At 26.0% G+C, this 18,723-nt stretch overlaps 1 protein-coding gene across 1 annotated transcript; it reads left to right on the top strand.

Annotated features, from left to right (window-relative positions):
* Positions 1-11,364: 11,364 nt before the first annotated feature.
* On the top strand, positions 11,365-12,459 carry LOC145839416 (uncharacterized). The gene is made up of 3 exons (XM_082946992.1): positions 11,365-12,031; positions 12,100-12,285; positions 12,392-12,459. Exons 1-3 carry the CDS (start codon positions 11,953-11,955, stop codon positions 12,457-12,459), a joined length of 333 nt encoding a protein of 110 aa, XP_082803118.1. The 5' UTR covers positions 11,365-11,952.
* The last annotated feature ends 6,264 nt before the right edge of the window (positions 12,460-18,723 follow it).

Raw genomic sequence — 18,723 nt, 5'->3', positions numbered from 1 at the left:
ATATAAAACATTGGAGAGACGTATTGAGGGTATTACTATAATAATGTTGTGTAATGCATATACTGTACGGAGAATACCAATGACAATGCTATCTGCTAATTGTTTTTAACTTAACCATTAGTCTGTTAGATAACTAATACATCTTCTACTTGATCTGTTCAAATAAAACCTAATATTTTTTTCACTTTTCTTTTTTGTACTCTGTCTAGTGGCAGAGTCTTTAAAACAAAGCGGTAGGAAGAAATCGTAAAAAATCCAGGTGATTGAAAAGTGTTTTATGAGCACCAGTTCTGTGTACTCGGATGGTTATTAGGATACTAAATTAACTATTTTCCTCAAAGTGTTCGTCAAATTATTAAATTTGATTAATGTTTCTAATTGTTGTTTTAAAAAAAGTTTCAAAATAAATTTCAAGTTATCAAGCAACTTTTACTGCATATTCTAAAAACATAGGACTACTTAAAGTTTATATTAGATATCTAAACTTTCACCAGTTTAATTTAGTAATTTAATCTAATACAACTTGCCAAAAAACAACCGACATATATTATGTTTACAAACATTAATTTATGTTAATTACTTGCAACGTTAAATAGTTTAATGATTGATTAAAAGTAAACTATCTACCTTTTGAAATATTGAAGGTTTAATTAAAGTTAACTAAGTTCATTTCAAAGAAGTTTTTGAAAATACAACAACATTCTTTGTATTTAGCATTTTAAGTATTAATATAGATAGAAATTTAAACAGAAACTTTTTGAAAGTTTAAGGTGCGAAGTTAATTACTGTTTATAATTTGAGCGTCAAAAGATCTTATAAACATTTTTTATTTAAAATTGAAAAGTTAACTTAGCTTCTACTATATTTTGAATACTTGTTTATCGGATATAAATTAGCTAAAATATTTCTGAGCATTTATGCGATTATTGTACAGTTTAGGCGTTTTTGTGATGGAGAAACGTTTACGAGTTTTAGGGCGTACAGAGTACAATATAAGTACATAGTTTTTCGAAACGCTTTGAAAAAAATTACAAGTCTTCAAGTTCAAAAAATACGTTGAAAATATTTAACAAAATGTTGATTTTTTGAAGCGGTCTTTTAAAACGGAACGTTATTTGCCGCTTTAAATTGTAATAAGTTATATAAACTTATTAAACGTTTATCAGGTTTATTTCATTCGTGATATAGTTTAGATAAATTTTCTGAATCAAATTGGTGAATAAAAAAATACTCGGAAAAATACAGTCATTCCTAAAAGTTTATTTAAAAAGCTTATTTAAAAAACTGGAAAAAACTATTCAACAAAAGCCATTTGCTTGGATATTACCACAAAACTATTTTAACATCTGCACACATTATAAATACGTCATATTAAGATGGCTTTCATATTATCCGAGCAAAATTATTTGATCAGCTTCTAGTATAATTACAACCGCAACCAGCTACTTTTAGGATTGAATATTCTGACTTAAATTAACTTATCTCTCTTAAAAGGTTTTTCCTAACAATTTTTTTAAAATTTCAAATAAGTTATGTCATTAAAAAACTCAGCTTCTTATTCAAAGTTTAAGGTAAAAGAAAACTTGTAGTTCATAATTTCAAAAACTTTAACATTGATGTTTTCACTTGGTGGAAGATACATAAACACTTGATATAATCAGGGTAAGACTTATTACGTATAGTACGTAATTAATTAGCCTAAAGTATTTGACATGATGTTAAAACAGAACAAAAAACAAAAATAAGTAGAAATTTTTTTACATATTTGTTTTGACTTTTGAACTAAGTTTGTAAATTCAATTAAACTGTTGCCAGTTAACAATATTTATCTATCGTGCATTAATCAGTTTATAAGTACTGCCTACATTTCTTTCAATTCAGATAATTACTTAAGCAGCTTAATCTCATCAAAGACTTTTTAAGTGTTAAAAAAGAACTTTGATTAAACACTTGAATTTACAAACTTAGTTCAAAAGTCAGAAATATGTTAGGATTGTGCAACTATTAGAGTCTGAAGCATATTTTTACATAATTTCTTTATTTAAGTCACAAGGCAAAACTAATTGCTTTTTTTGCTCAACAACAGACGATTTGTATTGGAGATAAGGAGATTTAAGGGGACGGCGCGATGTTTTGCGACTTGTTTGTGACATGATTGAATGTTACTTAATAATCAAGTTTCAATCTCTTACTGTGACGTAATAACTTAGCTGAAGATCTTTATCTTCACACGAATTTGCGCCACTAAATGCGAAAACTCGCTCTCATGAATGAAACGCACTGTTTACTAGATGGCAGTGGTTTGCTGGCAGGACAGATAATTAGCTGTTGATCCGTCATAAGCCAACTTAATTGGAATAGATTGCTCACAGCTTAGACGGCGTGGCAGTTTATTTCTGCATTCTCAAACCTTTCTGTGTATTTTCAAAGCTATATAGGCCTTTTTTAGACGCAATAGTGTAAAGTTTGGATGCCAACCCATTTTACTGTAAGCCTAACGTATCAAATTCTACAATACGAAAGTCAATGCTTTTCGAACTGGCTTAGAATAAGCTTTTGTATACAAATTCTAAGAATGAAATTTTTATCAATTTTATCTAATTTTTTTCACCACCTTAAATTTAATAAAATACATAAATTTCATGTTTTATTTTTGTACTTTAGTTCCAGGTACCCCTGGTTAATCCAAGAGACCCATCCAACTGAACGTTTTCGTTTTGGAGGTACACCAGTTATTTCGGTTACAAAAGAGGCTAGTTTACATTTAAATTTAATAACTTTTTATTGATATAAAAAGTCTTCAATATAGTAACAATCCAAAAATTTAAGAACTACTTAGTTCCACAAACGAATATAGAATAAAACATATTTTAACTGATATGACCTTGGTTTAGGAGTGAACTAAAGTATTTTAAACCGAAAGCTAGGTGCCTAATGACTTAAAAATTAAGTTTTGATCAATTTTACTTTAGATTATAGATGACAAATACCACTGATTTTATCTATGAGGTTATAAAGTGGCTTTAAGTAGTACTTAGACTGTCAAGCTTTAATTTTGGCTAATGAAAGTAGTTTTATATTTTAAAACTGAAATAACATTTTTAAAGTTTATCTAAAAAATTTTAAATACAGTATAACTTTTCGCTATTTTAGTTAAAAGTATATGTTATAACAACTACAAAAGTTTTGTTCTTTTCAAAATTAAAGTTTTATAAATTAATGATTTATTAATTTTTTTCCAAGATACAAAATTTAGTAAAAAAAACTGTCATTGTATTTTTCTACAATGATGTCCACTCAAAGTTCATGCATGAATATTATAGTGTATCGAATTCTTGACGAATAACGATAACGTGGTTTGTTACAAAAATATGCATATAAAATGTGCAGAATAAATTACAATAAACATACAGTCTGCAAATACAGTCTATAAATATCGCCTATTAGACCGCGGTGATTTCGAGTTTAAATATTCTTTAAAGTCGTGTCTGGCGACAAACAAAGATGCCTCTGTTGACAAATATACTCTGAATGACAGTTGAATTTTTCTACGGTTGATATCAAAAACTTTTTGGGCTACTTCCAAACATAACGAGCCAGCACATTAGGTAATCACGACAGTGTTAATGCACAGACATGATCGCCTTCAATTTGAAACCACACAGCTTGAGCAACAATAGAAGAATGCAAGACTGTTCATTAAAAGCTTATATATAAAACTGCCAGCGCCTTCTGAAAGTATAATCGACGTGTATTCGAGATTGCGTTGTGCTCACAGCGCGGTTTCATTAATTTGTCTGTCATTAACAAGAGCGTTTATACAAGTTCGTTATTAATTAAAACCCCTACTACCGTCTGTCTTTGTTTCTGAGAACTGCCAATGCTTTTATAATAAAACGAGTGGTTGTTATTATAAGACTAAAGCAAGTCAAGCGTGAAATATCGTTTTCATTGCTGGTTATTGATCTTCTATAAACAAACAGTTTTCATAAAAATTTAACATACAATTCTAAATGGGTACGACTTTAGTGTTTGTTAGTTTCAAGTTTTGTTGTTGTCAACTTAACTGCAGGCATTTATCATTCTGTATTTTTCACCTATAACTAAATCAAACAAATTTTAATTAAAAGAGCTTGGTATAAATATTAAAAAAAAAGTTCATGAGATAAACTAATTTTATAAGAAAAAAATAACTTTTTTAGTGCATGCTTCTTTTTATCAATGAATATATTTATTAAGTTTTGAAAGCGAAATTGTTATTAATTACTTTTCGATATTTTCACAAAAATTACTTTTCGATAATGCGGTAATGGTCTTCTAAAAGCTTCTAAATATGAGCTCAGACCATCAGCAAAGCCTAAACATTTAATATTTTATGCTATTCTACAACTTTGCAATAAAAAATTACAAGCTTTGTTGTACCGGCTTATTTGAAAATGACGTCGTAATTAATATTCAAGCCCACACCTGTCGTCAGTAATGCTATTTTCATTGGATAATAGTCGTTTAGCATCATGAACTTATGGAAAACAACAGAAACATAATAAAAGAAATATTTTAAATTTCCATCACGCCTACAGACTAGGGTGCTTATTTTTACAGCTACTTTTGGTTTTCCACCTGGAAAAATTTTTATGTTTTGGAAATAACATTTAAATACTTTGTACAAACTTTAGATGATTTTAAGAACATTTCACCTTGGCACCAACCAATTTTCGAAAAACCACCCCAATGCAAAACGTATGGGATCCGAAAATTGCGACCGTGGAGTTTTAAGCTCAACTTTTTTTACATGTGGCTAATTGTCACACAAACACAATGTGAACAATTTAAAACGAATATAAGAAAGTTCTATGTTGGAGTTTCTAGATTTTATAAAAAAAAACTGGTAGTTCAAAAAAAGTTACAAAAAATGATAAAAATTACATAAAACAAGAAGTTCCACCATTAGCTTTGGTATAAGCTTTGTAGTTCGACTGAAATAATGTATCTTATTGATTGTGTCTGCCTGATGAGTCCTAATTTCTATAAAAATAGGTCGCTTGAACTGTTGTTGATGAACGTGCGGTTCAGATTATCATGAACTTAAGTTTCTAGATAATTTAAATTACTAATTATTGGGTAAAGATTAAAAAACACATTTTGAAAATTTATTACAAATTTTGTATTTAGTTTACGAATTTTATTTCCATCAAAAAATTGTTACATCGTGTTCATCTATGTATAGAAATGAAAATACTTTTTAAAGTTTTCAACAGCTCTTTATAATTTTAATAAATTACCAACATTCGAAAACACAACTGTATTTGAATTATTTTAAATAATTTCTTTAATTTATACTGTAGTTTTGGAGAGATAAGTTTATTTCATAGTGAAAAATTCAGAACGAATTGTGCTAGATCTTATCAGCTCTTTTGATGTTTTGCACGCTTTTTAATTGATCTAAGTTTTAAATAAAATTTCTGTTCGAATATTTTTACGGTGATTATTGGTTTTTTCGGAATAAAATAAATAAATCTAAAAAAAGTACAGGAAAATATAGATGATAATAAGTTATCTTATATAAAAGAAAACTATTGTTTGCTAAATTTTTAAATAAACATTTTACTAAAACTAATTTGTAGTTTTATTTAATGCTAATACTTTACATTAAAATACATTAAATTAATCGATAAAAGTAAAGTAATTCGATTATAAAATGTTAAGTTAATGTTGTAACTGTCAATTTGAATTTAAAAAGTTTGAAAGTCTTTGGTTTAAGCTTAGATAAAAAGATTTTTAATAGAATAAAACAGTCGGAATAAAACAGATTCGACGAATTGATTCAAGGTTTTTTGCTGTCGTTTGTTAAAGGTTATGTAGTTGTCCCACATGCGACCAGAATTGGCATTATTTTGTACTCGGACACGACATAACATTAAACTTGTTTTGAAGGTTAGAAATATTTTAAATATAACAATAATATAAAAATATATAATTTTAACCAGGTAGTTTATTCGTTAAAATTGAAGCTTATAAGAATTAACAAAAAAAATTCTAGTGTATTCATACCCTTTTTTGTCAGTTTTTAAACAACCTTTTATTCAAACAGCTTTTAAACACATCTAAACTTAGATTTACATCAAAAGAGTCTTTGTTAAAAAGTGCTACTGTATATCTAGGGCTTTAAAAAGTAAACACTTGTGTTAAAGAATCTTAATCTGTTAGTAAACACAGTTTTTTTCAACCGCAAGTTTTCAATTTCTAACATTCGATACTATCTCTAGTGTAATCGAGACATCTTGACTTTTCTTTAAGCCTCATGACAAAATAAAAGTTCAAATTATTTTCTCAAATTTTTGTGCAGTTTAGTGGTTGTATTGATAATTGTTGTTGTGTTTATTCGGGGTTTTGTAAAAGTGTTCAGGCTTCTGTGTTTAGCAGTTTTAGTATTACTTTTAACCTTAGATTTTTCTCCTAATCAATAATACACTTTTTAAACCGTTTAAAGATCATAAGCATAAAAAAAAATTAAAGTTAAAAAGACTAAGAACTAATAAAAATAAAAATTTTAACTTTCTGTAAGCTAAAACCTAAAAAAATTAGCAAATATGTTTTTAATTGTCTAATTATTTAAATGGTGATTTTCATAAATGAGTTTTAATTAACTCTTCTAATAATCTTTTGAAAACAAGCTATTATATGTACTAAGTAGTGTCTTTTTGAAGAACTACTTAAATCGCAATACCTTTAAAATTAATAAATTTGAAAAAATACCTTATTAAGTTAGTATATCTTTTTAATGTTACAGTTAAATAAAAAAGTACATTTTCGAAGTACAGAGAGATTCACTATTATAAATGCTTATCTGGAAAATTAAATTAAGTGACTGGTTAAAACATTTTAGTTGTAGATAAAGTGTAAATCATCCTCTTATAATCAATTACAAGCAAGTGTAAACAAAGAGTCACGAGTTTAGCCACATCCAAATTGTACAGGAATTTTGTTTTCAAAATTTTTTTCTTAGATCATTTCGAGTTTTATTATTTTAAAATGTTTACTTTTTTAAGGAATTATGTTATCTTTTAACATTTTTTGTATCTACAACAATTAAAAAGTCTTATTAAATGCTTTTTTTTTACACAAAAACAAATTACATAACAATATTTAAAAACAAGTTTATTGTCTTGAGAAATTAAATACGTTAGTTTTAAAAGTTTCTTTTGATTAGCAATAATTTAAATATAATTGATTTAACAATTTGGTTGTTTAAGATATTGCAAAAGTTTACATTATCTGATTTTAAAAACTTAAATAGTTTTTTATCTTGCTTCTCTAATCAAATCTTTTGACTTTAAACATTTCGGTACAGTACACTACCGCTTAAGTACGCAAATTGAACCCGACCAAAAAGTGCGTACTTAGCACGGGTAGTGCGTACTTTTTGACGACATAGTATAATATGAAATTTAGTTGTTTTTTTTTCTTTCTTACAACTAGCCACCAAATAATTAAGCCAAACAAACAAGTCTTTTTATTTTAAATAACATTTAATACATAATTCTAATTTGTAAATTTTTTTATAAATTTTAAAATGATTAATTTTTTTATAAAAAGTTTCTACATAATTAATACATACATTTAATAAAGAAAGTCAACGTCAGTCAATGATTTAAAAAAAAATGTTAAGCTACATTTTGTTTTATTAAAGGAAAAGTAACAAACTACATTGTGTTTACCAAACATTTTCAAAACATCAATGTATGTAAATTTAAATTAACTTATGACTTAACTATTTTGTATTTGTAGGTTTTTTTAACTTTGTCATCTATATTTATTTATTTTATAGCATTACAGCTCAAATATCATTATTCTTTTTACTTTTCTGCAACCACTACATAAGTATTTAGTTTATTAACATTTAATAACAGGACTGTCACAATCTCAGGTTACTTTAGACTACTCAGGATTACTCACCCTAGTTTAAAAGTTGTGAAAGTCTCAGGCTAACTCAGCAGGTTGGCCATTCTACCTAGAAACATAAAATAATCTGTAAAAACTTTATGATTGAAAATTTAGGCAAAAAAACTGGAATTTCTTATAAGTTCTAGTATAACATCCTTTACTTTGTCTTTCTGGAAAAGTGCGTATTTAAGGCGTGATGCGTACCAAAAAACGTGCGTACTTAAGCGGTAGTATACTGTATATATATTTATGTGTAAAGTAAGCTACTTAAACAATTTTTAATAGGTTATACTGCTTAGTATTTGCTATTTAGCAATTACGTCTGTAAAGTTAAACACCGTGTATTACCATTGTTGATCAGTTCCAGTTTTGATAAACATAAACTTATTAAAGTTCAAAGAATATGAAACAGCACACGTAGTAGATATTTAAAGTATTTTCATACGAATACATTTAATCTATGCAAACACAGTGTGTGTTAAAAATGACAGTTATAACGTGTTTGTTTCTTTAATAAGGGTACAAAAATATACATTGTTTCAATATGCTGCTGGACTAAGGTATTAGTATGTTAAACAATTTAGTAAAGTCTAAAAACTGTAGTACTCATTGTATAATAATGTGCGCAAGAAAAGTGTGTTTAAAACTTGTTTATAAATTAAACTTCTAAAAAGTTTTTATCAAAAGTTAACTTGTTTTTTTTTTTTGTTTTAAATGCTTTACATATTACTTTACTGTTTTGATTTGAACTTTCATCCTCCAACAAAAAATAGTAAAAACTGTTAAACTTTATTTCTACAAAAACATTTTTTTGTAAAAACTTCAAGCTATGGGATTTGTTACTTGGACTTGAATACAATTTTGTTGTTACGGCAACAGGTCTTGGACGTGGAAGCTCCAAAAGATTTGTCACCGCAACAACTGGTCAGTATTTTTCTAAATGTTTATAAAAGTAGTCCAGAAACTAGAAAAATATGCAACTATCAAATGTAAATGCTCAAATAAGCTTGATTGGTTTACAAAATATTTATTATATAAAACTAGTAAACTTATTTAAAAAGTACCAAATATTTTTTTTTACTCAATATAGCGTGTAATTACTTGTTTCATCGAAAACTGGAAAAAATTTCAGCTTGTGTGTTCTAAAATTATAAGCTTACGTGTTTTTGGTTCAACTTAATACGACCTGACTAAAGAATAAAATAGTTGAAAATAATGTATATAACTAAAACAAAAATACATTACATAGTTGTAAAACAATAGTATAAAAATAGAATTTATGGTTAAAAATGTTCCTTCTTTCAAAAATATGTTTACTGTGTTTTAATATAAAAATGTATCTTTAGCCTGCCAAAACTTTGATAGAAAAAGTTATAATTTATATCCATTTGACAACTGTTGTGTGTGGTGCAAACTTTATTTTTACCACAATTGCATACCTCGAATTTAATTCTGATACATTCTGAGTGTAATTACGTCTAATTCAAAATTGAAATATAAGCGTAATTATCACTTTCTACCTGTGAAAATATAATTACTAGGGACCCACCACTTGACAAGTGTTTTATTTATGCTTATAACCGCATTTATTTGTAAAATTTTGCTCGTTTAGACGGTAAAAATTCAGTAAATCCTCAATTTTAACAGCCTTTAGTTACAATAAACAATTACTTTTATTAAAAATACTCTAATAGTTAATCTTTACTGCTAGAACATTTCTCTATATCTAATCACTTAAACCCCTTCTTCCTAACTATGGCATATCAAACTAAGTACTGAAATAAAATCTAACTGTTTTAAATATAGGCATTTTATGACTTAATTTATCTTTTTGTTGTAAAATATGATTATAATGGCTGCAAAGTTAAAACCTTAGCTTAATTCATACACTTTTTTATGAAAATCTAGTTTAACTATTACAAAAACGAAGTAACTTTTGTCGGCTACTGCAAGTAATTATATTTCACGATGGTATTTACGATGAAAATATTAGAAATAGTAGCTTTCAAATATCACTTCGTAGATGATTTTTATCAGCAAATTTAACACTAATTTATTATCCAAACAAATTTGTTTTAATTATGTTTTACCTCAGTTTGTTAAACTTGTAACTTAAGTTACAGACATTCAAACTGAACAACTAAGTCTTTCAAAACTTTGCTTAGTTTAATCCTATTAAGTGTTTACGGTGTTGTGCAAATATTTTGATGAAAAATATTTACCACTTTGATATTTATCAAAAAAAAAGAACGAGTTAGGTACAAAGTAAAAGACTATTTTATTTATATAATTTGGAATTAACCCTCATTAAAATGGTATTAGATAGACCAACAGATATCGATAATCCAAATTGGATTTAATTTACAAAACATGTTGTGCAGTTTTATCAGTTTATGAATTTTTGATAAGAATTTGTAAATGCAAAAACTAAGTTATTACAGAAACTTCAACTAACAAGGTATTTAGATTAAAAATATAATATAAAATAATCTAAATTTGTTTCGATAAGTTTTATTAAAGATGTCTACCGGTCTTATTTATTCTCTGTTTAACTCGCAGCTGGTGTTAAGTTCAATTTGATAAGAGAGACAACTCTAAAGTTGCTACTCGGAAAATACTAACGCCTTTCTTTTTTCTGACAATTAGATAATTCAATTTCATTGTCAAGTTCACGCGCCGTAACGCTTTGTAGTTTTGATAAAGCGCTGAAGTACATATTCATCAGTTTATAGACAGATGGGACATGTTTGTTAAAGTTGTTTGGTTTTATATTATTTAAAAAATAATATTTTGAATACTAAATGTTGTTTAAAGATAAAAGTGTAAACATTAAAATTGCCTTATCAACTAATTTTACCGAAATCATAGGTTATGTGGAATAGTCTTTTAGACAGTTTAATTATACTGACGCACTAAAATAATAAAGAAAGTATGTTTGATTTTTAGTTTGCTTAATACCTAAAGTAGGCTGTTAAAAATTTTCTAAAATTTCAACCTTAAACCATGATGTAATTATTTAGTTTTACTCAAATATCGGGTTTTCGTTCTAGCTTTAAATTAAAGTAAAAGTTACAGGTTGACAAAAGAAATCATAAGCCGCACAAACTTTTTACAGTATTTGTTGTATAGTATTGTGTTAGGTTCTATTCTTAGCTCATGTTTAACTCAACTAGTGTTATTATCGTAATCACAAGTTTAAAACTCTTTCTTGGTGACTATTATAATCTAAAATAATGAATTTATTAACTTTTTTTCTGTTTTAAAGTTCTTAAGCAATATAAATGGGAAATTTGTTTAGATAATTAAAAAAATATTATGTCAATTAAAAATAATGTATTTATTTGTTTCAACAAACTACTTTATAAAAGTATTGATTTTTTTAAAGTTATCACATTTTTAAATAATAAATGTCTTCAACAAATAGGCTAGCAGAGTTTAAAAAGCACCAATTCGAAAGAAGAGAAATTTTGCACAAGATACCCAAAGTTATGACGCATGGAATTGGATTGTCAATAGTTTGGTTTGCCCATACAAGCGTCACCCATTTTCTCCTGGTTACCAAGACAACTAACATATAGCTATCGAGAAATATAGAAGATATACAACAAATAAGAAAGCTAAAAATAACTGTAGTTTAATAATTTCGTTTACTTAAAGTTTTTGTAAATAGACTAAATTTATAAACCATACTAAGTCAGCAATAAAGTCATAGGCTTTTAAGACTTAAAATTATTTTATTTTAAAAGTAATTTGCAATATACTATTGATATTTAAAAACTATAAGCGAATCCGCAGACAGATTTCAATGTTTTCAGTAGTTTTATTTAAAAATACATTTTACAAATTAATAATTGTAGGGGTTTCTTAACAGAAGTTATAGTAAGTAACAGTTAAACCATAACCTTAGTTATGCAATTTTCAGACTGAAAAGTAAATTTGAATGAAGCTTTTAGGTAGTTGCAAGAAACAATAACTTCGTAATAGACAAAAAAATAGACAATAAGAGATATGATTAAAACATTGTCAGGAGACAATAAACGACAAGAAGCAGTAGAAAGATCTAAAAAGATCAAACAACAAAACGAAGGTAACTTCATCATTAAAAGAAAATAGAGACAACAAAAAAAGGTTACTAATCGTATTTTTATTTTTTAGGTGTGCGCATAATTACCGTAGATATAGGAAGTACTAAAAGTAAAAAATTGAAATCAATAGCGTCCAAACCCAGATGTAAGTACAATTTGAACAGCGATGACCAAATAGACAGCTTAAAATTTGTAAAAACATTGCAAGAAGTTATATGCAAAGCTGCTATGAGAGAAAATTATAAATTGACTACAAGTGAGTACTTTATTCACTACTTAATTCCGAAGATTTTGTTTTGTTCTTCATTAGAAGAAACGTATAAAAAGACTTAAATTACTAAAATGTTAGAAAAACTAAATAGAAAGAATAATGATGATGAATTTGAGAAGGAGAACACAATTTCATAAACTTCATTTTCACTTCAACTAACTTTAAAAACACTTCTAAAGACTATTTCAAGTAATTCATGTCATTTGCAAATTTCAAAAACATTTTTCTTTTGTTTACAAAAAAAAAGCTATTTTTTATTGTTTTGTCTTTTTCCTCTATTATAGTTTATGTATTTAAAAAAACGGTATAGATAAATTTTACTTAAATTTTGTTAGGAAATAAAATGTCATAAATTTCTTCGTTAGATTAAAACAGTTGTGAAATGCTATTATATGAAAGAATGTTTTACACATGATGATAAAGTGTTTTCATAAACTTAAAATAATTAAAAATTTTGTTGAATTTATTTTTTAAAACATTATAACTGTATAAAGAACTAAGCAAAAATCGTTTGAAGTTTATAAATAGTTCTTAATCATCAATCTTTTTTTAAAAAAAGTATTTCTTTTAGTTTCAAATGTTATGTTTGATTTTAAATTTTTATATATAAGTCTACTGTGATTAGTATATGTTTATCTGCCATTAGTTGCCATTTTCAGTACTTTTTTATATTTTATTTTCTGATGCTTTTGCTTATAGTTTTATCAAATTGGATCCTTTAAAAAAATAGAATGTTGGTGTTTACGTATTTTGTGTGCTTTTTGTTTAATATAAGAGTTTTTTTTCAAATGTTTCTTAAACTCAAATTTATTACTGCTGTACTTGTTTATAATTACAAAGCTAACTGTGAGTACTTAAATTATCAAATTTATTCGAAAACTATGTTTCGCTATAAATGGTTTAAGAAAACTTAAAATCAATCAAGCTTAATAACTATGTAAAAACTAAAGTTACAGTAAAGTAAATTTATAAATCTCAGTGATTTATTTTCAGCTGAGTTTTATTTAATTTAAAATGACAAGTATGTATACCGGAAATAATTAACTTTTAGTCTTGTATAATTTTAAACATAATCATAAACTTAAAGGCAGAAGTTTAACTGTAAACGGTTTAAAACAAATTAATTAAACGTTTTAAAAGAGTTAAAATATCTTAAAACTGCTGATTTGGTTTAGGAAAATTGATTTAATTGGATTAAGTTACTTTTTTTAACATAATGAAGAAAGAATAATTGCTGTAATTAGCTTTTTTAATATGCACTTTATATTTATTTTACCCTTTGCAGTATATTTGTTATGCAAATAACTATACGTATAAGCATTACCTAACTATAAATCTGTTTATATTTATATGTAGTATTTATAAACTGTGTTTTAGCGTTTATTAAGCTTTGAAATATTTAAAAAAATTGTTCTAATTTTCATTTTTGATCATATACTAAGTTTTACAGTTATTAAAAATTATTTTCAACATATCTCAAAGCATCTATTTAACTTTTTACAGTAAAACATCAAATTTTTAAGATTTTTTCCTATATGATTTATCTTATACTGTCAAGTCAAACCCATTTTAAAACTAATTTGCGTGTCTAGTACATTTCAAAACAGCTGATTAGCTTCTGCGGAATAAGTGGTAATTTTAATTAATAAAGATATCAAACTGCGGCTCCCTGGCCAAATGCGGGCCTCGAAGACAAAATATGCGGTCCGCGAGGTACATTTTAGATTAAAAAAAAATTTTGATAATAAAAAATAAGTTTTTTTGTTGGAAACTTACAACTAGGGTTTAATTTGAGTAATTACTCATTACTAGTGCTGTTTTATAGCTTGTTTTGTCCCAAGTTCTGATTTAAATAATATTTTTGTATTATTTATTACAATTATTTTCTATAAACTGCGGCCCGTAAAGACTTTTTTCTGTATAGTGCGGTCCGCGAGGAAATTTTTTGTTAGAAAATTGGCCCGCTACTTATTTAAGATTGCCGACCCCTGTACTAGACGGACTTCCATTCAAATAAAGCTTCTTATTGTTACATTATAATTTAGTTTGCGTGTTTGTGGTCTATAATTATAATTTTTAATCGGTTAAGCAAATATGTAATACTACAAAATATTATAAAATTACTAACTAAATTAGTTACTAATTTAGTTAATAACTTTAGTTACAGTTGATTTAAGTAGCGCAATTTTGTCAACCTTGTTAAAAATATATATGCAATCGATTTTATACTATTAATCAGTTACTTAAATCTTAAATCCTGTTTTTCTGTACAACTAAATAACAAAAAATTAAAATTATTTATTCTTTTCTGTAAAGCTATAATAGATTATTGAGTTTTAATTAAAAAGTTCTATTCAAAGTCGTGAAATTATTTACAATGATTCTATGAAAACTACTTTAATAACATTTGCCACAATTCCAAAATGCTTAAGTTAGTTTATTTAACTAGAATATTATCAAGTATTTTGCAATATTTATGTGACATGGTTCTTTATACTCTAACTAATTTAATAGTGAAGCATCTAAAAGTATGTTTTACAACAGTTAAATTAAAGGCATAGGAAGAAGTATATCACTTTTTTCACAACTTGATCTTATTTTATAGAGTTTTAACTAAGCTGCAAGCTGCTTTTAACATATTTTAAAAATTCAAAAGAGAAATTGTGATATAGCAAACATAGGTTCCTTATGGGAGGTGCAAACTAAAAGGCTATTTCACTAAAAAGCTATCCTATCCTACGACCTTGCAATACTAGAAAAAATATGTCGTAAATAATCAAAAAAAGTTTTGTTTTATCTCATTCTTTTGAATATAACTTTTTAAATATTGCAATAAATACATCCTGAAAGTTTGAAATATTTATCTCAAAAAAAAAGAAGATAGATTTTAGTGAAATATTCTTTTTTCGCTGTTTTAGTTAGCGCCTCCCATAAGGAACATATTGTTGCCTCCGACTTTGTTATGCTATATCTCAAACTGTTTTATACTTTCAAAATTTGTATAAAGCAACTAGTAACTTACTTAAAATTCTATAAAATGAGATAAATTTGTGAAAAAAAGTGATTTACATCTTTCTATGCCCTTAAACCTACATAATCAAAAACTTTTTATTCTTCTTGCTTGCTTTGGTATTTAAAACTTGTCAAAGTAGAAAAACTTTAAATCAAGTTGTATGTAATAAAAAAAAGTAAACTAATCTTGTAAAAAAAATATAATACTACCTGAGCAATTGTTTGTTTTTAACTTTCTTTTTTTAATTTTAAGTATGTATCATTATTAAGTGTAATGAAAAAATTTTTTTTTATAGTTCTCTAAAGACCATACACTATTTTAAAGGCTTGTATAGACTTAGATTTCGTGCCGAATATTAAAAATTGAACTATGTAACACATTGACTTGGCTTCGATTTTACTTTTTATTAAGTAATAGCAATATAATGAAAAAAGAATATATTCGTCAATTTATTACAAACTAATGCAAAAAGTATTTTTTGATAGATGCGATCCTTTAGTTTAATTTAATCATCATAGTTTTATTTGCAATCAAAATAAAAATTTTCATTAAATTACCACGCAATATTTTTCAGGTAAGACTTGGTAGTTTTTAGTGTACATCATCATTCTAAATTAGACATACTTTACCATAAAATAAAGCTCGAAGTTTTTTTAACAAGGTTTTACTTTAAAACAAATAATATACGTAATATGTTAAATTATTTGAGAAACAAGGTTATGAAATTATTTTTAATATTGATACAAAAAAATTTTAAGAAAAGATTACAAATGAATAAAACTATAATTGAGCTTTAAACTAACGGATATCAAAATTTCACTTAATAAGTCACGCAAGTTATAATACCATAAATAATATTTTGACAGCATTTAGTTGGTATTATAAATGTAGACAAAGTTCTTAAAAGGCTTTTTTGGTATCAAAGTCTTTTTTTTGGTAAAAAGGAATGAAGCTACCAAAAACATATTTTTGGGAAACAGTTTGTGGTTATCATCAGGGGTGTCGCGTGGGGTGTTGCACTGCCGCAACTGCACCACCTTGAAATTTTGTAAGAAAAAAAAAAAGTATCTGTAGCGTTTTCGTTATTTTTTAGAACGAAATCTCTTTAAAAACTTCAATTTTGAAAACGACCATTTTGCCCACTTCACTGCCGCAAACTCTTAGCTGACTGCCGCAAATGAACTCAAAAAAGCAAAATTTCTTCAAGAATTACCGCAAAATCAATATTTTGCGGTAAGTAAACTAAATTGAAAATTCCCTAAAACAGGACATGCTTAAGTATCATCTACAAGCTATTGTAAACATAAAATAAAAACAAAGCTAAGCTACTGCAAAGGATTAAACTTGAGTTTATGTACCCACATGATTTTTTAAATTTAACAGATGACTTCTATTAAAACTGGACAATAAAAGAACAAAACTTGTCATGAATGAAATATTTAAAAAAAGATAAGAACCTTAAATCACTAAAGTCTAAGAAATTCGATTTTTTATTTTAATCTGCATACATAAACTTAATTATAACTGATTATTGTTATCATAAAATTAATAAAATATTTAATTAAATTATTTTTAAATGTAAAGTTAAAGCTCTATAAAAAAATAAGAAGTTTAATATAAACTTCTAGTTCACTCTTACAGAAAAATAATTTAGATTTATATTAAATGAAAATTAGTATTATTGAAACAGTCACATCTTTAAATAAAGTAAATAGCCTTAACTTAGAAACTTTGATTACTTATAGTAGTTTAACATTTTAGGAAAATTTAGTCTACTTTATATGACTTTTGGTTTAATTTTTTCATAAACAAAGCAACAGTTTTAGATAAAATTGTTGAAACATGGTTGCCTTGCCTCATAATCAGGATAACTTAGAAATGTTAAAAACTCAAGATGACCCAAGATAAACTAAAACAGACCAAATTAAAAAAATATTCAGGCTGACTAAAGCAGTTTTAGTTTTTTACTCTGAAAATAACAAGCTTATTTAAAATTAAAAATTAAGTGTTTTATCCCTATGGCCACATGAAAACTAACTAACCAATTTTTTACTGCTATAAGGGTTACTTATTTATAAATTATCTTTAAAATTCTTTAAAAATTCAAAAGCCTCACCAACTAAACTTAAAAAAGTTGAGCTCCTGAGAAAAATACTGTCATCAAAATGAAAAACATATAAAAATTAAATAAAGAAAAGATACCCTTTAAAACTATTGAATTTTAAACCTCCAAAAAAAACATTAAAATTAGAAAAAAAGTTAATAAAAATCTTAATGTTTGTAAAAAAAAAAGTGCAAAATATCGAGGGGTAAGGGGGGGGGGAGGTTTATAGGCACTTTTTTACATGTTGTTCTTATTTTAACTTTTTCAAAAAGCTAATAGTTACTCTTTAATAAACTTGAAATTTCCAATTGAACTTTTAGTTACAGTCGGTCAAAGCCAGAGAGTACAATGATTTATTATACAAGGAGCAAATCAAAACAGTAAAAGAATGCAATTTTACTGAAAACCTATATTCTCCATCATTCTTAAAGCAATTTTTATCAAACTTTTTCATCCTAAGTTTTATAAAATTTGTTTAATTTTGTTAAAAAGAAATTTAAATTTTTAAGTATCAATATATATTTTTATATATACAAAAAAAAAAATTTTTTTTTTTTTTTTCTTAGTGTTTCAAATATCTATTTCAGCAATTTGTTTTTTTTATAAAAGAAACATCTAATGATTTTGAAGCCAACTTATAAAAAAAAGATATGATTTTAGTGATTTGATTTATTTGTTGTTTGAGTTTATATTATATTAATAAGGATTCTTTTGTACCTCTGACTGTGAGTTACCATATCTCAAAAGCTAATATGATTTTTTTATATTTATAAAAGATGAGTTGTAGTAAAATTAAAACTTTATAAAATAATTCCAGTCAAATAATTCTAAAGTAGATGTTAAGGGCATAAAAGGGGGGGGGGGGGGGTAAAACACTTTTTTAAGCGCTGATTTAGTTTGTGCCTCCCATAAGGAACCTTTTATTGCCTTTGACTTTGACCAGCTATATCTAAAAAAATATATTGAATTTTTAAAATCTGTAAAAAGCATCTTGTAACTTTGTAAAAACTACATAAAATAAGATCAAATTGTGAAGAAAGTGTTTCTATTTTTGTAGTGAAGAAATTTTTTTTTGTTTGTAGACTTTTTAATTTCCTTGCCAAGTCTGATAAGACATTTATTTTTTTGTTAAGTTAAATATTAATGAAATAACCATTCTTAGTATGATGTTTAATCAAATATTTTTTAAATAAAGTTGAGGCAAAATAAAAAAAACGATTAAAGTTGCTGTATTTTCATTATAATAACAATTTGTTTTGTCTAAATTTTTTCTACTGTTAGTTTTAACTTTAAAGCCTTCTTAAAA

This window comes from Thalia democratica, chromosome 1, assembly GCF_965202585.1.
Source record: "Thalia democratica chromosome 1, ktThaDemo2.hap1.1, whole genome shotgun sequence".
In the NCBI taxonomy this organism is placed as follows: Eukaryota; Metazoa; Chordata; class Thaliacea; order Salpida; family Salpidae; genus Thalia; species Thalia democratica.
This window is presented reverse-complemented; position numbering and strand designations above follow the sequence as displayed.